The 22,690-nt window shown below is 39.4% G+C and overlaps 2 protein-coding genes across 5 annotated transcripts in view; both read left to right on the forward strand.

The window, feature by feature from the left end:
• On the forward strand, nucleotides 1–2,119 carry pyyb (peptide YYb). The gene is made up of 4 exons (XM_026177627.2): nucleotides 1–125; nucleotides 326–513; nucleotides 1,532–1,612; nucleotides 1,881–2,119. Exons 2-4 carry the CDS (start codon nucleotides 326–328, stop codon nucleotides 1,903–1,905), a joined length of 294 nt encoding a protein of 97 aa, XP_026033412.1. The 5' UTR covers nucleotides 1–125; the 3' UTR covers nucleotides 1,906–2,119.
• Nucleotides 2,120–2,332: 213 nt separating this feature from the next.
• mpp2b (MAGUK p55 scaffold protein 2b) overlaps nucleotides 2,333–22,690 on the forward strand; it is a 46,712-nt gene continuing 26,354 nt past the window's right edge. Inside the window, exons 1-3 of one of the 4 annotated variants that reach the window (XM_026178911.2) lie at nucleotides 2,333–2,704; nucleotides 2,895–3,001; nucleotides 16,756–16,835. In XM_026178911.2, coding sequence (XP_026034696.1) covers nucleotides 16,805–16,835 — 31 coding nt within the window. In that variant the 5' untranslated portion in view covers nucleotides 2,333–2,704; nucleotides 2,895–3,001; nucleotides 16,756–16,804. Of the gene's footprint in view, nucleotides 2,705–2,894; nucleotides 3,002–16,755; nucleotides 16,836–20,137; nucleotides 20,473–22,690 lie in introns of those variants that run through there. The other 3 variants (XM_080305184.1, XM_026178912.2, XM_026178910.2) reach the window with 3 other exon arrangements.

Below are 22,690 nucleotides of genomic sequence, written 5' to 3' on the forward strand. Positions count from 1 at the left end.
AATCGTTAACTCGGTGCGCATCAGATGTCCATCCAGATCATATAAAAACCGTGAACTGAGAGGAGAGAAACAAGAGAGGTGCACTGCCGAGGTGACAGTCAGATCATCAGGAGACAAATCAGACAGTAAGTTATTTCTTACTCTGTTTCTCTGTTGCGTCTTGATTTTTAACTTCACCACAAACAGACACACACACTTCGAAACTTATTGGCACTTTGCGTACTTTCATATAACCTTTGTAATACTCTCTATTCCTGTGAAACAGAGCCTTAGCAGATTTTGCCTTTGATGTGATCGTTCCTTGCTGTTTCTCCTCTCTCCTCAGATGGCCAACACGCTCAGATCGTGGATGATGCTCGCAGCGCTCGTCGTCTGCATCCTGGTGTGTCTGAGCAGTTTTGCGGACGCCTACCCTCCCAAACCAGAGAGCCCCGGGAGCGACGCCTCACCGGAGGACTGGGCCAAATATCACGCAGCCGTCAGGCACTATGTCAACCTCATCACCAGACAGAGGTGAGTCTCTAAAAGAAAGTTAAAGGAGTAGCGAAAACCCGGGTGTGCATCAGGTTGTTTTCTTAAATAAGCTAATATGTCAGATGGAAAAGGTGAGAAAGAAGAGAAGAAGGCTAATAGATGCTGGATAAACTTGTAGGGATGTGGTACCTCTTCATGCTCTGGTTGGATCAGATACAAAGTCTGTCTCCTTTGATGTGAGGGATTAAAGTCTTGGGCTCAAGGACAGGTTTGCAAGGTTTGCCAAATGGGGCATGGAAGCCCTCCCGTTGTGACATGACTCAGTCACGTAAGGTTTGTTCAATACTTTAAATCAAGGCTTTTCAGATGCTGGTGAAGAGTCCAGCTATTTTTCTTTTTCTGCAATCCAGACAGACTGTGATGCTTCTGTTGATACTCCAGATCTTTTAATACACATTCTGGAACACCACAGATTTTTATTCATTTTCCTTGTTTCCTGACAGGTGAAAGTCAAAGCTGAGTCATAAATATTCAAAATTAGATTTTTACATGTCTGGGTGCTTAGGTTTAGTAGATGGATGCTGAGTATAGTCAATAATGTCATTAAAGGTAATTAAAAGAGCTGAATCTACTATTGAACTCAAAGGGCTTAACAATGCAGCCTCTCCTACCTCAAATAAAAGCAGGTTTGCTCTTCAGCGGCCAGGCATTGATTTTCAGTAAAGAGACTTCAGTACTATAGTCAGAGCTGACTGGTATGTTTGCCTTGTTGTACAGTGGGCAGTGAACCTGAAAATCCTCCTTTGCACTCAGACAGCTGCAGAACTGATATGCAGACTGCAGAGACCAAAGAAAGAACAAGCTCTCAGAGACTCAACATGCAGCATTCAGCTGACCTGCCTGGTTCTTATGTTGAAAGTCATAGTGAGGCTCATGGTATCATACCAGAGCACTTGATGAAATGCTAATGCTTAAGAGCAGAGAGAGTTATCACGTGAGTAATAACCTCTAATATTTAGTCGTACTTGTTAAATATGCTGGTGTGGACTTTCTTCAGGTATGGGAAGAGATCAGCCCCTGAGGAGGCGGTGGCCTGGCTGCTGTATGGAGGAAATTCAAACCAAGACACTGAGCCACGGTGAGTAACATGCCATGATGCCTAGAAGAATTTTTTTTAATGTGAAAAAATTGAAATAGGTGTATCAAATTTACTAGGCAGGCTAATAACCAATATTGAATAAGAGCCCCATTACCAGAAAGCAACAGTTAATTAATACTCAGACTAAACCGACTATATTATTGAACTATGAGAAATCTTTTAGCGCTTTTGCAAACCACTTATTAAGATGCAAAAAAAGTTCAAGTAATGTAACCATTTTTTAAAACTATCTCTCTTTTCTTAACAGCTCTGACTACGTTGACCAGTGGTAAACACACAATCCCACACTACCAAAACATCCTCAAGAAGCAACCTGCTTGGGATCCAGTGATGCCATATGTTTAATTATATGATAAGCATGTATGTCTATTTGCTTCACTATGTTTGTTTGCCCTTCTAAGTACATGTAATAATTCTTCTCCCAAATGTGTAAATAATTTGTATCGAAATCAAATTTACAATAAACACCTCTGTGAATTTAAAGTATTACACCGACCAACGTGTGCTTTTGTAATCCTGCATTGTTATTATTATCATTATTATTATTAGTTGTAATAGTGGTGGTACTAATAGGAGGATGGGAGTAAGAGTATTTGTAGCAGCTGCACTGTAACTGCAACGACTTTGATTGCCGCTAGGTGTCACTATATAACTAGAAAACGCACATTTCCAAGTTCTGCTCTCCTATTGCTGCTCGTGCATGGGTTCACATCGACGGCAGTGGACAGGCTTTAACTTCACACAGGGGCACGAGCCCAAAACACGCGTTTGCCATCACAAAGCCTTCTTGGACGTCTTTTGGAGGGGAAACAAGACCGGTGCTTAATATCCGGCAGCCTACTGGCTTTTAATCAATGGATCCATTTCTATTAGCACGCGAGCCCTTTTATGTGCTGTCTCGTTAAAGATAGCAGTTTGTGTGGGTAGCTGCTGGTTTTGTGAAAGTGACTGCACAGAGGGGGGAAAAAGGCTGCCGAGCTCCAGCAACTGTCAGTCTGATATCTCACACCTTCTTCGTCTTCTTCCTGCATCTCATATCGAGAGGGCGTCCGGATAAAGGTGACCGGGCAGGTGAGCACCTCATCCTGTGGTTTATTATTATTTTTCACGCGGTGTTTAGTTTTTAGCGGCAGTGGGTAGTATTAATACCGTTAATCGAAGCAAAGCCTTTCCCAGCGGCATAGTCTACCTTCCCCACTCGCCAGGTGTCTACTGTTACAGGCTACGTTCAGTCTTCATTACCCCGTTCTTGTCATTAAAGCTACCCTACCCTCTACAAAGAAGTCCAGCTATTTCACTCCTTGTCTTTATGAGCGCTTCCGAGGAGGAGAGACCGTGCTGCCATTAGGAATTCCTGTTAAAATCCAGGTAATGTCGTGGAGTCGTTTCTCGAGGTTACGCTCATTCGCTTGAGGAGGCGGGGGGGGGGGGCTAATGCAATTTTTATTGAGCTAGCCTAATTGGCCTCAGGCTACACGCTATTTGTTTCTGTGTAAAGTCAGAACAGGCAAACAGTATTGCTCTGTATGGCAACCCTAGGCAGAATTATTGTCTTTTTTTGTACAATGAAATGATTTGTTGGGAACATTGGTAACATACTGGATTCGATGCTATTGCGCATGCCCGTATAGTGGGGATAAGTGCAGGTGTTTGAGCGCGTGAGGACTACCCAACTAACAATACGCCTGATTTGTAAATAAAGAGCAATAAGAGAGAAGATAGACAATAAAAGGTTCATTTGGGCATAGAGCCGCAAAGTAATCTATAATGTGAAATATTTTCGTTATATTAGTCTAAAAAGTACTGCTAGTGTCTTCAATTTAAAAACATTAAAGTGACCTTTGTTTCTGATTTAGCCTGCACATTATTATTATTATTATTATTATTATTATTATTATTATTATTATTATTATTCCTTTAAGTAGAGGCAATGACCATTGCTATTTATTTTACCTCTAAATTAAAATGTAGCAAAATATATAACTACCCCATTGTGTTTAATGATTTTGCCTAAAAGTGTGCCTTCTTTAAAATGTATCTCAGATTGTTCTTCAACAATTTGTAGCTAACAGAGTTTGTCTGATTTATAGATTAGAGGCGTTTTGGTTTGTTTTGATGACAATAAGATTGGATATCCAAAAATTTGACCAAGGTTTTTATTTATTAATCAGCGTTTTACGACATTAATGTTTAAAGATGCACTCACTGAAACAAGCATGCATTTGACCGATGTTTATCTTTTGTCCTATGTCCTTTGCCGTATCATCCCTCATACCTGTATGTCAGCTTGCCTCATGTTTCCTGAGATTTCTGGTGTTTGGGGTCCCTGCTCTGCAAATATTTGGACTTTCTGTATTCACTTTGAGCTGACAGCTTTAAATTTGATTTGAGTCTTTGTTTCCTGAGTCCTGCATTTGGATCCATAATCTACTAAAGAGCTTTTTTACTGGGATTAAAGAAACTTCTGCCTTCTTATCAGTTTTATTTTGGAAGTGTGAGGTTTACCATAAATTTCCCAGCTTTGGGGATTGACTAGAAGACTGGCAGTTGTGGCTCCACTTCGACAGAAAGATTTCCAAAGGAGTTCTTTAATCATTTAGCAGCTTTGCTTTAAACTTTTATTTATTTTTTTGTTGTTTATATAAAGTGAGAATGTCTCCCGCAAGAAAAATGTGAATAAATGTAGCTCTAGGCATTGATTTAGATCAGGAGAAAAATGTCAGCATGCCATAGCCTCGATTTAGTGCATAAACAAACTCTAATCCTTTTGTATTACTCAAACTTTCAGGAGGATTCAAAGAGCTACGTGTGAGTCACAACCAAATACAATAAAAAGTTATTTTATGATACATACAGAATACTCTTAGTCAAACCACCTTCAATGATTCTCAACTGTGACTCTGTTCAGCTTACTGCTTTCACAGCCCCAGTGGTGAATTACTGCATCAACTAGGAATTCTAATCAATTGTAGCAGGCTAAAAGAAAGGCCCCATCCACGCTTGATTCCACAGGGAGATTAATGAGTCGTGGTTCACATAGCCTCAGCATCTTTTCCCAACCTCTATTCATAAGAAATGACCTGCTCATTACTCTCTACCTGCCACCTCAGCCCCTCCGGCACCAGGCGGCAACTTGCAAAGCTTTAAAAGGGAGCCAAAGTGAAAGTGCCAAAACCTACAGTCACAAGAATCACCACTTGAGGGTGGCTGTAAGAGTGAATCCCTATGGACCCCTCGTGTAAATGCCTAATTTAACAACAGAAATAAACATGTTCACATCTCGGTAAAAAAAAGGTGGACTAGTCGTCTGCTAGGCTACCTGTACTAGACCTCTCTTTTGGAGGACAGAATGGTAGTGCAATGTTCAATTTGAAAGGGTTTTTCTATCAGAACATAATAAAAAGTCATCTGTTCTTTTGCAGGTCCAAATACAACCTCGTGAACAACACATGACATAAAACACATCATTACTTATTTAGCAAAACTGAATACATCCTTCCTGCTTCCATAGGAATTAATGGCATAAATACCAGTCAGGTGCTGCCTTTGATTAAGTAATAATCAGTAAGTTTGATCATCTTTATAAAAGCAAAGGTGTTTGCAGTTTGGCTGGTCTAGAGCATTCAGGTGTGTTTTACCATAAATGCAAGGAAGAAAGATATCAGGCAGTATGTTAGGAAAGCAATGGTTGTCTTCTTGATAAAGAATTTGAAATTTATAATTCTACACATGGAGCAAATTCAGAATAATTGCCAATCTTCCTAGGCATAGCCATCCCAACAAATTCACCTGAAGGTCAGATACTGCAATGCTCAGAGAAACTGCAAGGACCAACCAACTAAGCACTGGAGGTCAGATAGATGTCCAGATCATGTCTATATTGGGTACGGCGGTCCAAACTAAGTCTACAATTTCGACGTCCAGCCATGACCCAACTTAGACGTCAATATGACGTTCAACATTTGAACTTTGTTCTGCATTCCTTCACACATAACTGTTACTGAACAAAAAACATGGCCTCCACCCGCTGGAAACATGTGGCTACATAGTCTATAGAAGCAAAAATAACTTAACCCGCACATGGAGATCGTACGAACGACAACACTAGACGTCCCCTTCAGTGGACCAAAATTAGACGTGCAAAAATGACATATAAAAGATGTCACTACAACGTCACATTGGGGAAGAGTGGGCCAAAATTCCTCCATAATGATGTGAGAGACTGATAAAGTCATGCGGAGAATGATTACTTCACATTATTTTGCTAAAAGTGGTTCTACAAGCTCTTGAATCATGGGGTGTACTTAGTTTTATCACACTCTGCTTCTGCATTTAGATTTCTCTTAGGAAAGAGTGTACTTCCTTTTTCACATGACTGTACCCGTTGGCTGTGTTTACTAAAGCTGTTTTCACACTACTGTTGATGAAGCAACTAGTCATTTTTAATGAAAGCTGCTGAAATGAAGAGACAAACCGAAACATTACAAAGCTGGCGTCAGATGTTGTTAGCGTACTCCAGAGCTGTACTAAAAGTATCTGTATTGCGCTGTAATTTTAATATTTTTACGCATGCCATACTGTATTGTGTTATACTTGATAAATGCTGATATTAGTCAGGCTAATGTAAGTTATTTTGTGTAAAACATTTGGGTTCAATGAAACGCCCACAATTATATTCCATCACGACAAAAAGAAAAAGTGATCCTTTAATGAAATCCAGCCAGGGTGCTGATTGTTAAAGCTCCCCCTGGGTAGCTCACAGCACTTTGCCTAAGCCCTTTACCCTTTCACTGATACATACATGACATTTAAGTCTAATTACAATCTCTGTCACCAGAGAGAAAAGGAAGACTCGTAACACTTAAACCACAGGTTTTCAAATGATATGCAGTGATTGCACTCAATTGTAGTCATGTTGCTTTAAAATAGAAAATTGGTTGTTTTTTGGGGGGTTTTGTGCAAAGCAGCATAAAGCCAAATACAAAGCAAAAGACAGAGGAGATAATGAACTTAATTGAACTATTTGAGAATCACAAACTGTCTCGTGGCAGAAATGGCCATGGGGTCTGAAAGCTGTTAGCTGATTGTTAATCATTTACCATCTACAATTAGATTTTTAAAGCCCCGTTAAGATAAAGTTTCATTATCAACCTCAATCTCTTCAACGGAAAACTACATCTGGTGTTCTTTTCCATGTTGTTTCTTCATGCAGCCAAACTGTTGTGCACTGGGTGTATTAGTATGCATGTGGGGAGCAGAGAACACTTTTATTTTGAATCACTCAACAATGATTTAAACTGGTTTTCAGTTTAACTTTTCCTTCAAAAGACCTCCACACACTATCATGATATGTATCAGTATTTGTAAGTTGAAAGTTAATATGATCACCAGAAGGTGATGTTAAGGACACTTCTTCCATTTCTTTCAGGAAAGAATGAACATACCAATGTTCTCCTAGAAGATTTCATGAGACCTGCTAAGCTATAATATGTTTTTTCTGTAAGAATAATCAAAATGAATCTATGTCGGTGAGAGAACTTAAAAGTTTTAAAGTATGCTTGTTTGAAGTTGTATTGCAGTGCTTTTAGCAGCAGATGTTACAATTTCATCACATCTTAAGGAGTCAGCACATAAAGCCACTACCGTGTGATAGCATATCAGTAGTGGAAAGTGAAGATAGAGCACTGGCCAGAATTTAATTAAACATATATCAGGTCATATTTGTTGCTTTGCAAGTAATTCATTTATACTTGCTACTTTATACAAATAATTTAAATAATGCATATAGCTTAATTGTTGTTTATAAGCTTGAATGTATCTTGTTGAAATCAGATTACATACTAATAATTATTTTCATACCTATATCTCGTATTCTTACAGCTCCCTGCTTTAGTTTACTTTATTTATTATTTTTATCTTGGCTGCCTGTCGTAGGCCGGGGGAAACAACATTTTGATCCTGTGTATGTTCTGTGCAGAATTGACAATAAAGTTGACTTTGAGTTTTCCATTTTTCTATGCGTACTTATTGGTCTGGTTTGTAATGATCATAAAATGAGCGTTGGCGTGTGCTCATCATTAGGTTTATTTATAGCATAATAATGTCATAAGCTAGGGTCATGGCCGGTTGTGTCATTAATGTTATATTGATTACTTTTACATGTACAAACTGATAAAGAAAGAACATCATGAAATGCAAAATGATGGGAAAGCTTGAAATATCACTTTGCTACACACTTGTAGCACTTGTATCCTGTCAAAAGGTGCTGATCATCATCTTATTAGTCATTAGACTCCCACGTTAGGAAGGTGTGGTTGGGTAATATGGTCAGTGCTGTGACACAGTGATTCCTCAGCTCAAACACTTGTATTTGGTGGTGAATGCGATTAATTTGTTCTGGATAGGATTGAAACTCTCATTATTGTGAAGCATAGTCAAACAATGATTACAAAACTGCTTTCTTCAGTACGTCAAACATTGAAATAATGTGTGAGTTTTGATGGATCATGAGTCAGAAGAGCTACTACGTCACTGACATTTTGGTTTTTATTAAACAGACTGCTGCTCCTGGTATTCCAATGCTAGCATTACACAGTAGTGGAAATATATGGAAGGCTAAAGTTATTTCAAGATTGCAAAATATCAGATATTTTTATTAGCTCCAAAATATGTGATGTCATTGTGCCTTTAAAGTGTGATTTGTACATTATAAAGCACATATAATACACTGACTCTATGTGGAAAACACAGAAACATACACATATTAGTGAAATTGCACTTATGTTTTTTTAAAGACAAGCAGGGCTTTTCATCGTCTGTTTTTTAGACGAATGGCCCATTAACGTTCCGAGAATGTGCTTGTTTTTATTTACACTAAAAGATAGGGAACATTGTTGGAGTTTATTATTACTGTTACTATTATTAGCCCACTTTAAATCAAGTTTGACTTCATATGAAGCAATAACCTTGAGTTTAATATTCCTCTGGAGAGTTATTTTGGGGTAAACTGTGCCTCCTATATAAATAAATGAGAAAAGACCCATAACTTTTGTTTTGTCCAGCGAAATCCAGCTAAATATATTTAAGTTGTGTGGTGACTTTGTCCAAAAAGCAGGCTTAAATATCCTATTTTTTCCTCATCTGGTTCATCCCAACAGTTTACTTAACTAATCTCATGCTAATTCACATTAGATATACAATAAAAATAACAGTACAGCCACCTAAAGTTTTTTACAGTCTACTTTTTAGTTGTTTTTTGAACAGATCAATAGTAAAATCTAAACTAAAAAGCCCCAAAGATAACCAAAAGCTCCTTCTCTTTTATGACACATGGTACTACATATCCTTGAATTGAGATGTCTATTCGAAAGATATAATGCTGCTAAGGTATGACATTCAATTGTCCCGATTGACTACATATTTTACAAAGTTTAAAGAAATATCTCCAGACTTTTACAAATGTATTTGTTTTTTCTTTCAGTATAAATGTCATTCTTCCTGTTAGAAGGTCAAGTATAATTTGTGTTTTGTGAAACATGGCTGATAATATTTTATCCCCAGCACAATGTTATTAGCTTTTTGCATTTAAAAGACAATTTTCAATGATGTCCAGTTTTTAATTACCGTTGTCTTTCTGTATACAAAGCAAGCAGAGGTAGCACTGGGTCTAATTAACACTTTTTTTTTTTTTTACATTGCTCCCCTCCTAGAATGTTTCAATTAGAGATGTAACAACTGTCGTTTTCTTGGCTGATTCCAGCTTCTGATGTTTATTTATTTATTTATTTATTTTGTACACATGACCTGCCAATAGCAATTTCTACCAATTTCATTTTTCTTTGTAAGAGCTATAACTGACCGGATAGGCAACCCCCCCCCCCCCCCCCCCAAAAGAAAATAAAATAAATTAAAGAAATGATTAAACTTAACAATCTTCTTAAACTGCTGTAGGTTACAGGAACTTCTCTTGCTTAAACAACTGGAAAAAAGCGCTCTGCTAATGAAAAAAGATACCAATAACTAAATAAATATAAGCTGCTGTACGCCCACCTTTACCTGACATATTTTACCCTATCAAACAAAAGCAGGTCCAACTGATTTATATAACAAAACAGCTGTCGGGTACATACATTATTTTTCAGTATGCTTATAACTTCATTAGATAACATGTCACCAATACTTTTCTCTTTTTCACTCATAATTATTTTGATCCTTTGCTCATACCGAGGCTCTTGGCTAGCTTTAGCCACTTCTTTGTTCATGTCTTTAAAATGACCATGTTCAGTTGTGCAAAAGCTTGTCTCATTAGGTTTCTGTATTTCAGGTCCCCCCACAGTTTACTTTGGTCAAGTTTGTGTCACGGTGAGGCTCTATCATGCTAGTGACATTTTAGCGTGTGGGTGCGAGTATGCATGCCGTGATTTCCGTGTGCTGCATGCGCACGTGTTGTGTAGACATGAAACAGACTTTTAATTGTAATTATAGGAAGCCGACTGGCTGCCCGCCTGTCTGGGAAAACTGACCGATCCAGTCCCTGGCCGGTTGATCGGTGCATTTCTCATTCGAATCCATTAACCTGCATCTTTACAACAGCAACAAGAAACATAGATATCTTCTGTCACTAAACAACTGACTGTTGTGAAGCCCAGCTGCATGCATGTGTGAGTGCGACAACATGATTGACTCAAACAGTATGTTTCTTTGTTTGGCTGGCTCTTTGTAGTAATGGCTGTTATGTAATTGTCCCATAGATTTATTTGTGGTTTGTTTTGGTGTCATGTGTCCTTTACAAGCTTAATTTTGGCTGGTGAGATCTGTCAAAATGTATTTCCAGGCTGTTGTGTGAATACTTTTGAAATATAAAGCTAATCTGAAATCATTTCCACAGACAAAGAGCAAAGCTGAGTTGAAGTGTAGCTCAAACACTGTAATAGACCCAATTTTAGCTCCAACTTATTATTATTTTACGCATTTTCCCTTGTTGCCATGGCAAAGCACCGGGGAACAGAAAAAGAGCTGCTCACGGTTGTCTTGGATACGACAGTTTTCCCTTGTAAAGTAATGAGAGGAGCTGAACCTGTGGGAGCACAGGGTTATTTTTAGGCGTGACGCCAGCCTGCATGTGTGGATTAAGACTTGTTTGGTTGCTGGTGCTTGTGTGCTCGCATGTGTATCTGTATGTGCGAGCATGTGTGCAGGCTTTAATGCAGCCTCACTGTGAGAACACCTCAAGGCGTTTTACACTTGGCGTACAAACACCTGAGCCGCTGCTTGTGTCATTGCTCCAGGCCAAAGTGTCCTGGAGCGTGCAATTTCAGGAAAATTGGACACAGGCTTTCTTTGCAGTTGTATGCCATATATCTGCAAGCACTACCTTAAAGGAAATGGAGTTAATAATAAATTTATCACAGTGCATTGGGTTCACACAAGTGTAGGCTTACAGTCTGCGCAACAAAGAATTCCCTGAATGCAGAATTAAGAATTCCCTTCAACTCTAGGGATATTTTTAACTGACTTTTGCCCTTTTTATTCTGTGTTGCAGCAATCTCCAGAATAATGTTGTTCCACTGGAAATGTTGAGTAAGCTATATTAAAATGAATATAATTTTTTGTGTACGTCGACCACAAGAACCAAACCTGCTGCTGGCCTCTTGTTTTGGTGAACTGACAGTTGATGTAGAGATGATAGCAGGCCGGCAAATGTGATGTCATGACAGCTGCTCTCTTCCTGCAATACAGTGAGCAAGATGGAGATCTGCATGAGCGTGTGTGTGTGAGCTGACTAATGCGGACCCAGCGGGAAAAACCACTCAGAGAGCAGAGATAGTTTAGATGCTGCGATACAGTATTACAGTGGAGACACACTGACCCACAAGCTGCATGCAGGGTCTCTTGTAGCTTGTAGTAGAAAGGCAGTTAGCGAAAAAATGCTAATTTTGAACAACTTCACCCTTAATGTTATTTTTGAGAAATACCTATTTTATCCTTGATTGTAGAGCTTGATTACTGGTTACATGTAACAGGCTATTCTCTCTGAAAATGGCACCAATTACCAAGAAAATGCCTTGGCTGGTTATGACCGCACCATCATTGACTCTCGACTAATTTACCCTATTAATATTACAAAAGGCAGAATAGCAGAGTAAAAAGCTCAAAGGGTTCGGTTCTCTTCCCGGCATCCTGTCCTTCCAACCCTCCTGGTGTGTTGGTATCTTGCATGGCCAAGGTCTGCTGCAGTCGGCTTTGACTTCTTAGCTGCTGTGTGGTCTTTGCATACTTTTAACAAGTGCCGTCATTTCTCAGTGCAAACATGGGATGCCTCGGATAAGCTTGGGGGGCTTGGTATGTGGTATTAAGGACCTGATCCACTCGGATCAGAGTTTTGCAAAAGCCATGAGTTCTTTAGCATCTAAGAATGTGTTTTACTGTTACACTTTTAGAAACACGGCCTGTAGGTGTTCCCATCAGAAGTGCAAAGTATAAAAAAAATTACAAAAATTAAAAAACAAGTGAGAAAAAAAAGGGAAATTTAACCATCTAAATAAAAGATTCAGGGGAAAAAATGATCAATTACAAATCCCAGTAAACGAAACAGGATACACAGGCTGGTTAATTAATATCTCAGCCCCAAATGTCACATTTTAGTCGATAACAGAGAGGGACTCTCAACCATATTTCAATTTAATAATTAATTGGTGGACACAGGCTTTTCAGTTAAATGCCATTAGAAAGGACAGTGTAAAGCTTCTGGCAGTGATGTTAACTTTCGGTTGTGTGAATATTGGGACCCCAGTAGCTGAAAATATTGAGATTTCTAACCTGTGTTTGACATTGTAAAGGGGGTGTATTTAAACCTAACTGACAGCAGAACTCAGCAGAAAACTAAGTAAAAATAAAAAATTCAAAACTTCTAATGAGGTGGAAATGAATGAATTATTCAGAAGAGAAATAAGCTAGAACAGTGGAACCCCGACTTACGAAATTAATTCGTTCCCGAGAGTCAAAGATTTCGTAAGTCGAAGCACCCATCGCGCCTTTTGAGTGAACGATAGACTATAGGCTAATTGCTAACTGCAACAACAATACGTCGTTCAAGTGGAACAGCGAAGTGCAAATACGAAAGCCAAGGGGTTGTCACATGATTCGGAAGGCATTGTGGGCATTGTGTGCATTCTGGGCTCAGCCAATCAGAGCCAGCGGATTTTGTTACACAGGCATTTTGTTGTAACTCGGGCAGAAATATTGCCGTTAAGTGCCTTCGTAACTTGAGTTTTTCGTTAAATGGGGTATTCGTAAGTCGGGGTTCCATTGTTTAACCTTTAATTTAAGGTTAAACAATGTTTACAGTTATAGTGAAGGGAATTTGTGGATTTGAGTTATATCAGTTATTATTGGGACAATTATCGGGCAGGCATTATACTTGTTTAGTGCTGACTTAATATATTTTTTATATTTTTTCACTTTTCAAAATGATTCTTTTCAATTGTGTTCCTCAGGGTTTAAGAGGTATGAGTGAGGGGATCCACCTTCCTCTTGATTCTTTAGTATCACTACTTGCAGGTCTAAGTAGGGCAGATCTTAAAGTTTGTAACCTTTTTTGTGATGGCAAGACAAAAGAGGGTCTGATAAAGAGGTAACACAAGGTAACACAGATTAAGCATAACATTCTGACCACAAACAGTTAATAACACTGATTAACTTTTCATCATGGAACCTTTTAGCGGGTCGGTATGTTAGAAAGTGAAAATTTTGTCCTCGAAGTTGATGTGTTAGAAACAGGAAAACAGTGACGAATTTAACGAGTTTGAAAAGCGCCAAATTGTGATGGCTAGGCGTCTGGGTCAGACCATCTCCAAAACTGCAGCTCTTGTGGGGTGTTTCTGGTCTGCAGTGGTCCAAGGAAGGTACATAGCATACTCACTATGCCTTCTAATGATACTGCCTAGGGGAAGCATGTATAGTGTAAACAGAATTGGTCCTAGCACCGAACCCTGTGTAACTCCATAATTAACCTCAGTGTGTGAAGAGGACTCTCCATTTACATGTACAAATTGGAGTCTATTAGACAGATATGATACAAACCACTGCAGCACAGTACCTGTAATACCTACAGCATGTTCTAATCGCTCTAATAGGATATTATGGTCAACAGTATCAAACGCTGCACTAAGGTTTTTAGAGGGAGATTCAGCTGTGTGCTAAATCTGCAGCTATGAAATCATCCAATCACAGAATAGATATGATACATTGGAGCTTCTTCCTTAATACTGTCATCAACAATATTCATATGAATCACAAATCCAGAGAACAGTCCTTTTAGTGAGCAAAAGAATAGATTTGTTTCTCACCAAGTCAATAAAAATAGCTTAATACTTTAAATACAAAATGTAATAACTTTGTGATGAGATTGATTTGTAGGTTTAAATTTGTGATACTACTTGAAGAAGGGTTATATAGCGATATAAAAACTATAAAAGGGAGGAATAATGTCAGATTTGAAATAGATTATCAAGCTACGTCTTTCAGTGGTTAATTTGAAAGTATTTCAGAATAAGGCTTTTTATTGTCTTCTTTTCATATTAAACCACAAAATTGTGGTTTAATATGAAAAAACACAAAACTTAACATAATTGCTAAGTAATTGAGCAGACTGCTAAATGAATTGGTATATTCAGATAAAATTGATGTCATACGAAAAAATTATTTTTTGTACTCTGTGACGATCATTGAAGATCCTTTTTTTCATCCAGCCCTTGTGTACTGCTCCTCAGATCAAATACTGCCCTCCAGTTATATTCAATCCACAAAGAGGAATGAGACAAGACCTTTGTCCGTGCAGTCAAGCAATCTAATGAGAATATTTTCCATCTGTGGTTCATTATTATGTAAATTACTTTCAAATATACAGTTTTGGACACTTCTGGTATCATTACACGTTAGAATTAAGTTAAAATACACCCAGGAACAATTACTAACCGCAAAAAAATAAAAACTGCAAAAGCTTTTCTCTAAAGGCCAGTTACATTCAGTTGGGTTTTATTATTCCAGATGTGATATGATATGGCATGTCTGGGGACAAAGAGAAGTAGATTCATTACATAAGGCAAGTATATATGGCCAAAGACCACAGACAGAATCAAAACACGCGGCCCAGTGGAACCAGTCGAACTAATAAAAGCATAATGATATTCAGCAGTTTGGTATCATTAGTATATCCAAACAAATCACTCTGACACTTATTCAGATGGAAGAGGTAGGTGTGGTGGTAACACAGTAATCCCAAGCTCCCTATATTTTGGTAGATCATAGTTTTTATTGCAGCGTATGCCTTCGAAGTAGGCCAAAAAGCACAGTGGGGTCACATTAATAGTTAATAAGCTGAATTTTCAATCTGTGCCCTGGGATATGTTGATAAAATGCTGAGGCACAAAACTGCAGACGATATCTGAGCAAATATGATTTGGGAATATTTTGATCTCAGTGCAGAGAATGAAATGAGTAAGATTAGATACCGCTGGGCTTAAAGACATCTTTATGTTTGTGCTCACTGACAACTGATGGGCTACAAGAAACTGCTCTGAGTATCTTTGTTATTGGAAATTTCAACCTAAGGGGAAGTTAAAAAATATCATTTGCTCAGTAGTGGTAAAAGATAAAAGTTTTTAGCTCATCCAGCTGAAGGACAAATGAGCGAGGCATCCAACATCCGTCTGTTCGTCCATCCATAGTTGACAGGAATCGCAACTCCTCTTTGAGTATGGGTCTGATTTTAGTAGACTGATCTGGTATTATTCTGGTATTTATTTATGCACACACACAAAAAGGTAGACGTAGCCACTGTGACATTACTACCTCAGCATCAGCATTATGGCCACACTGTCTTGGGTCTTTGGTACCAGAACTGATTAGATTTAGATGGCATTGCTCCAAGGACCTTATGGATGCATCTCACAGATTCAGATACTGATTACAAATAAAATAGAGACTGCAGACTTCTCAGACTGACTGTTAGTGCAGTCAGTGATGTACACAGATCCAAAAGGCACCAAACCCCAAACCCAGTTCAGAGGTCCAGTTTGGTCATTTGAGTTAGTTTGGGTGAAGCCTATCAGAGAGCTGAAAACTTCCTGGAAGCTGCTGCTTGAATTTATTTTTATTTTTTTGTAACCCTGACAGAAAACATTCATAATGTAGCATTTTTTTGAAAATAAGCATCATCCCATCCACGTGACAATAAGGCTAACATGGGATTTTTATGTTGCCAGACACAGACATTTACCCTGCGGTGACATTGCTCGCTTTTGACCACTACAGCATTTATTCCACTAAGGATAGCTATTGTCATGACAACCAGGAATTAGCATCCTTGAATAGTGCTGCCTGTCTCCTATCAGCAACGCTCTCTTCTTCCTCACCATTGTTCCCTCTCTCTTTAACTCCCTTGCATACGTTTTAGTTTCCTCCTGCCTTTTCTCCTCCGCTTACATTTTCAGTTTCTCTATAGACACGATTCCCATTCATTGTTCTGCTGAGTTTATGTTCCCCCTCATTCGCCATGTCATTTATTTACTTTTCACTGTTTGTATTTTCACAAATTCTCCATGACTTGAGGAGCCAATTTTAGATCCCAGAACAATAGATCGTTAATCCTGCAGTCTTCTGCCTGCGACGCTTGTTACGTTTTCATGACGATAAATGGATCAATTAGAGTCAGCAGAGATCCTCACTAAGCTAGTGATAACTGGCCTTGCTGAACCCACTTACAAAGTCTTTCCAACTGTTGCTAATGGTATTCCCAACAGATACAATGGCTAAAATTGTTTAGATGTTACCAGGGCAACTAGCTGTTCTGTTTTTAGGTCTTAATAAAGTTAAATACCAATTACCCTGTGTGGGAGCTTGTTAGTGTGAATGTTTAGTCCATTGACTGCGCTTGTGCCAGAAAGGGATTTGTACACTAAGTCTTCTCCCGATCACTCAGTGTTGAGCTTCAACCTAACAACACAACTTTACCCTCCGTCGCTTATTTCATTCCTAATTCTAACCCAGCAGTGGGATAGATAAAGGTTTTCGTTTTTTAATGCATCTACCTTCTCGTTTTGCACTCTCTTTTTTTATTGCAGTTGACCTAACAAGTCTTGTGGAGGATACTCAGAAGAACCAGTTTCTAAAATGCCCGTGGCCACATCCAGCTCTGACTCGGGTAAGTGTCTCGGTCTCGCTGTGAAGATTGCGCGTGCGTGCGTGCGTGTGTGAGTGAGTGAGTGAGATATTGAGAGGAAGAGATTGGTTAGTGATTATTCTTTCAGTCAGTACTTGTATCTCATCTCCAGAGTACTAATGTGACTTAATGAGCTGGCTAACCGAGCGGTAAAACGCCAGTTCTAGATCAGTCATGCTTTAAAGGATTTGCCAAATGCATGAGAGCTGAGTAGTATACATCGGTGTATACATAACTGTGCAAGTTTTCAGATGAACACACATTTGACACATAAAGTGACTTTTTTTTATTAAAGATTGTCACTGAAATAGCAGGACGTGGAAGAGATTAACCTCCAAGTGTCGTGTAAGGGTCTTACTTACTTTGGCAGTTAGCTTTTTTTCTGGTCAGCTTTTTTGAACTCTGTAGATCTGTAGTTAGTCGGTGGCTGCTACAATACAATACAGTCATTCATTGGACACTTTATTAGTTACTAGGAATGTCACGATATCAGAAACCAATACCTGTATAACCACATGATTCTCAATATCCAATTTAATAACACATAATGTTTAAGTACATGGGTTGACCATTTTAAAGTCCTTTATTAAAAGGTTGTATTAAAACGTGACAGGGTGGCAGATCATTTATTTAAAATGTTAACATTATACTTGGTTGACTGATGAAATCTTACGATGGTTGCAGATTAAGCAACTAATGTTACAATTATGTTATGTTTTTATTAGCATACAATGTTAGCCATTGCTAACATTTTAGCCTGAAGTAAAGTTGATTTACAATACGAGTGCCAGCTGCATGAAATGAAATGTTAATGCATATTTCAGTAGAACTTAAGGATAACACTTTAGCTATTGTTACTGTGACAGTTGCTGAGCTTTAGTTTTTTTGAACAGATCTGGATCTTTGCTTTGGTGAATTGAGAGTGTTTCCTCCTTTGGTAGGAAAAAGACCACAGAATGGTTCGCGTATTGTCTTTTGCGCAGCAATCATCATGGCTTGTCAGAGCAGAGCTACCGCAGCTGCACTACCATGGACAAGGAAATATCATGGCGCTTTCAGAATTTTGAGATTTGAATTTTACCCTAATTATTGATTTTGGTGACATCATCCATTAGATACACCTGTCTTTTACTGGGTTAGACCCCCTTTTGCCTCCAGAACCGCCTTAAATCTTCATGGCATAGAGTCAACGCAGTGTTGAACACATTTCTCAGAGACTTTGGGTTATGATAGCATCACACAGCATCACTGCAGATTTGTCACCTACCATCAAACCACATCCCAAAAGTGCTTGATTTGAGCAGAGTAAAGTAATGCATGATCCCACTGGAAGTGGAAATGGTCAGCAACAATAGTCAGGTAGGGTGTGGCCTAAAACCAATGCTCAACTGGTACTAAGTGGCTCAGAATGTGCTGGAAAATGTCCTCCACACTATTACACCAGCTGGACCAGGCAGAATCACTGATACAAAGCAGGATGGATTCATGCTTTTATGTTGTTTACGTCAAATTTGAACCTTATCATCCAGATGTTGCCCTTGTGAATTGTAGCTTCCTTTTGTCTTATCTGAGAATAGTAGTACCTGGAGTGGTCTTCTGTAGCCCATCTGCTTTAAGGTTCAGAGATGCTCTTCTGCGTACCTTGGTTGTAACAAGTGGTTATTTGAGTTACTGTTGCTTTTCTATCCAGCTCTGAAGCTGTCTATAGTTATCAAGCTGAATCCAGAATAGTAATTTGTGACTGTTTGTGATTAACATAACAAAAGTAGGCATTGTATCCTGTGCAAATGCTTCCACAGAGAAGTGCTGGACTGCAAGGCAAATTTGGCATCACGTGTTTAAAATTGTTCCATTTATATGAAAGTAAATCTGTAATATTCTGACATCAGTCAAAGTATGTTTTCTTGTTTAAACGAGAAAATGTTTTTGCATTAAACAGTAAACTGCCACATAGCCATGTCTCCATGTATTTCCTTTTCACTCATCGCTGAAGACAGAAACTCGTGAAAAGGAGAAAAATACATGCATATAACTAAAAAAGGTATATTTATATTTGTAAATAAAACTGTATTTAAGACACTTCACCAGAGTGGTGGAGTAAAAGAAAATGTGTATTTTGTGATGTGAATCACAAATAGAAGAAAAACTTCTGAAGGAAAAAAGACAAAAAGAATGTGACAGAGTTAAAAAAAAAGAAAAAGAAACAGCTGGGCTACAAAAAGGAGGGGAAAAGTGTATAGAAGTTCACACAAGGGAAGCAGACTGTTATACACAGCCACCGCTCATGAGAAATGATCAATAATTTAAAAAAATGTTAAAAATAAAGTTAGTACTCAAAATTAGTTGCGGTGAGGTTTTTAATGGGTAAATTGTATTTGTAAATTTAAAAAAATTGTTGTGTTGTTTGGAGTAATGTGGGTATGCCTGCACATTTACACATGCACACACATGCACATACTGATATATGTGTGGGAAAAGGTGTTTTTTTGTGCGTACACATCATTTTTACATCCAGCCCCACATGTCTGGGAAAGTCACTCCAGTGTTTTTTAACGTGGGGCCAAATCTCAAATCCACAGCCTCAAAGTTATTTGTTATATATGATAGTAAATTCCAGCAGTCAGCTGCCAGAAAAGGAGAGGAAGAGAGAAAGAAAGAGAAGCATTTATACCAAGAATGTGTGTTGAGTCTTTTGTGTAATAGGCTGTCAGTCAGTCTTGATTTGTGCACTAGCCGAGGGCTGAGACTGGGATGAGTGGCATTTTTAGTAACACGCAGTCGATTGTTTCTCTAAACCAATTTATGTCTTTTTTTACATTTAAAAAGCAGCATTTCCAGCAGGGATATATTTTGTTCAGACGTGGAGAAGGGTGAGAGAAGGGTCAGGTTTTATTTGAAACTTTGTTTTTTTTTTTAAATTTATGTCAGCGAAGTAGCTCAGATATAAATTTCCTAATTAGATCATTTCATTTGTATTATATTTTAAAAAGTCAAGTCTGTGATTGTTCCTCTGATAATAGTAATGGCAAGCAGTAACAAAATACACAAGTGCGCTCCCTAAGCGCCACCTCTTTGACCACACCTCCTTCTTACAAGCCAACCCTCTGCTACTCTCTCCCCCCACTTGACCCCCATGGGGAAACCTAGACAAGCAAATTTCCTGGCTCCTCTTTACCCTCCTCTTAAGGAAAGCATCACACTTCCCTCCTCTCTTTCTCCTCTCGCGTCCCCCCACCTTCTTTCTTTCCACATGCACCCAGCCCTCCCTCGTCTCCGTTCATTCATGCTGAGGAGAAGACGCTCGGCCAGGCATAGCTTATACACATTCACGTCAAGAGCAGGTGGAGAGGGAGGGAGGGGAAGAGCGGCGAGGTGCCGTTAGCGAGGAGTCATTTTGGCGGAAAGAGGAGGGAATCAGGGAGCGATAAGGAGAGAGAGGGAGAGGAAGATCTCTCAGACTGCCTCTGATACAGTATTGGGTGTGTTACTGAGAGAGTGTGTGTGTCCTGTAGTGAGGTGTTCTTCACTATGGCTGGCAGCCTGTTTGGAAGGCTCTCCCTGGAGGAGGGGGACTCAGCCAACTCCCTAGAGGGCCTGGATATCAAGCTGGAGGGAGAAGGTAAGAACACAGGAACTTGCCTGCCGCGAAGCAATATAGGGATTGTTTACAGCAGTTCAGGTGTGTGTGCTGCTACTAGTTAGGCTGTAATCAGCAACCAATTCAGTGTTATAATGTTGGTGGTTGAGGACCAGTTGGTGTTTGAATTCATACTGTACCTGCTCCTGATGTGCTGCTTCATGTCTCCAGATTGTGATGACGATGAGCAGAGACAGAATGGGACCCAGGGCAGCATGCGATTTAGACGAATCCCAGGCAGCAGAATGCAAAGACATTTATTCACTAGAACACATCATTTCAACACAGAGTCCGTTTTTTTCTTTTCTCTTTTAATTTACAGAGATTGTGAAAGGAGGAGCTTTAAACTGAGAGAGACCAGTTTAGATGCCACAATAAAAAAAGAAAAAAAAAAAACTCAGTGTAAAAGCTAATTTGTTGTACTGGATGATAGTGGCCAGACAATGTTTGCTAGCACAGCATTGAGTGACAAGTACCACACAACCCATTTATAATACATGGAATTCATTAATACTGGATAAAGTTGTATACCACATAATAATATGTTGCGAGTGTGTGTTCGTATCTATTCACGTGGGTCCCTGTGGTCCATGCATGGGCTGCCTGTCTTGGCTAAACAGTGGATATCAGGTGAGGGGGATAAGAACTGAAACAAGTATTTGATGCTGTCATGTTAAATTAGCAGCGTCATTACATCATTGCCAAGTCTAATTTGTGTCACACAGTATACTGTCTTGCAAGATATCCTCGGCTTTTCAGTGTGTAGCTTGACACGACAGCGGTGACAGCCGTAATGAATCATATTTTCAGTCAATGCATTTGCATCCTGTCTATCAGTGCACAGTGAATGAGACACAGAGAAGGAGGATAAAGAGAGAGACCTCCAGTGCATTGTACATTCATGGTGAGTAAGTGGGTGTGGGGGGGGGGTCATTCATATGCAGCGGTGTTCTGATCAGAGACAGCACGCTTGGAAGTGTCACACTCACAACCTTCAGATAACTCTCCGGCTCTTTCACTTCCACCCTTTCTCCACACACACACACACACACACACACACACTCCACACATCTGCAGAACAGTACACAAACTCTCACACTATTGGAGGAATATTCTGCGTGCCTACCGGTCTAATGAAGCAGTGTTCAAACACAGATGATGGATTATTGAGTACAGTGTGTTGGTAAGATTACACTGTCAAAGATAATCGCCGGGTTTCAACAGAAAGGGACAATTTAATACGGTTGTGGCGGAGAGTATTCGATAATGTGGTGACACTGGCAATTATTTCATCCGTATCACACTCAGATGATCTCGGTTTGCTCTTTCATTAACTGTTGCCAAAGAAAACAGATGTACGGTTTGACTCAAACTGCTTGCCTGCGTACAGCGAGATACATTCATAAAGTTATTAGGGTTAGTTACAGTGAGAACGTAAGACAAAATCATCTCTTTTGAGTGGGGTGCCCTCGGCCCTGGGGCTCGGTCACTCTGGCACAGCTGGCTGCCGGCAGAGCTCACGGGCACGTCACTGCAACCCCCTCTGGCTTCTGCTCCGCGGCTGCTGAGTGACCCCTCATCTGGGACTCTCCTCAGCTCTTTCCGGGAGAGTGGCACGGTTGCCCCTCTGTTGGTCTCTTGTGCTCTGAGTGTCTCTGGATGTCTGGAGCCTGGATCTCCTCCATTTGCTGCTTCATGCCCTGGAGGACGGGGCTATGGCTCCCCACACCCTCTAGCAGATCATTACACGAAGGAACCTTTTGAATACAAGCGCGCTCACGCTCACAGGTGTACACACGGGTGCTCACAGACACAAACGACGCCCTTTTTGGCTGCTACCTCAAAGCACACTGTGCGCTGTCGATCTTACGTGCTGCACAATAATATTCAATATTTAGTATTTACTGTTATATTCACATAGGTCGTCACGATGATGTTGTTTATTATATTGCTCTTTTTTTTTTTTTTTGCTTGTTTTCTCTTTTTTCTTTCTCAACAGGTGATCCAGGTGATTGATGTATGTATTTTCTGTCTGTTTGTTTCGTTTGCTTTTGTTTTTTGCCCTTTATCACCGTTCCTCTTCCCCGCTGTTTTTCTCTCCCTACCTCTCTTTCTTTCTCCCTTTTCTTTCCCCCAGTCATGTCTGTCCCGTGTGTAGCAAGTGAAAATAAAATAAAATATAGACAATAATTCTGATTGC

Source organism: Astatotilapia calliptera, chromosome 8 (genome assembly GCF_964374335.1).
Source record: "Astatotilapia calliptera chromosome 8, fAstCal68.1, whole genome shotgun sequence".
In the NCBI taxonomy this organism is placed as follows: Eukaryota; Metazoa; Chordata; class Actinopteri; order Cichliformes; family Cichlidae; genus Astatotilapia; species Astatotilapia calliptera.

What these genes read in the sequence shown, in the direction of transcription:
- pyyb (XM_026177627.2), top strand. Translation starts at nt 326, where the DNA reads ATGGCCAACACGCTCAGATCGTGGATGATGCTCGCAGCGCTCGTCGTC. An exon ending in AACCTCATCACCAGACAGAG is followed by an intron (nt 514 to 1,531) that starts GTGAGTCTCTAA and finishes GACTTTCTTCAG; the next exon opens with GTATGGGAAGAGATCAGCCC. An exon ending in AACCAAGACACTGAGCCACG is followed by an intron (nt 1,613 to 1,880) that starts GTGAGTAACATG and finishes TTTTCTTAACAG; the next exon opens with CTCTGACTACGTTGACCAGT.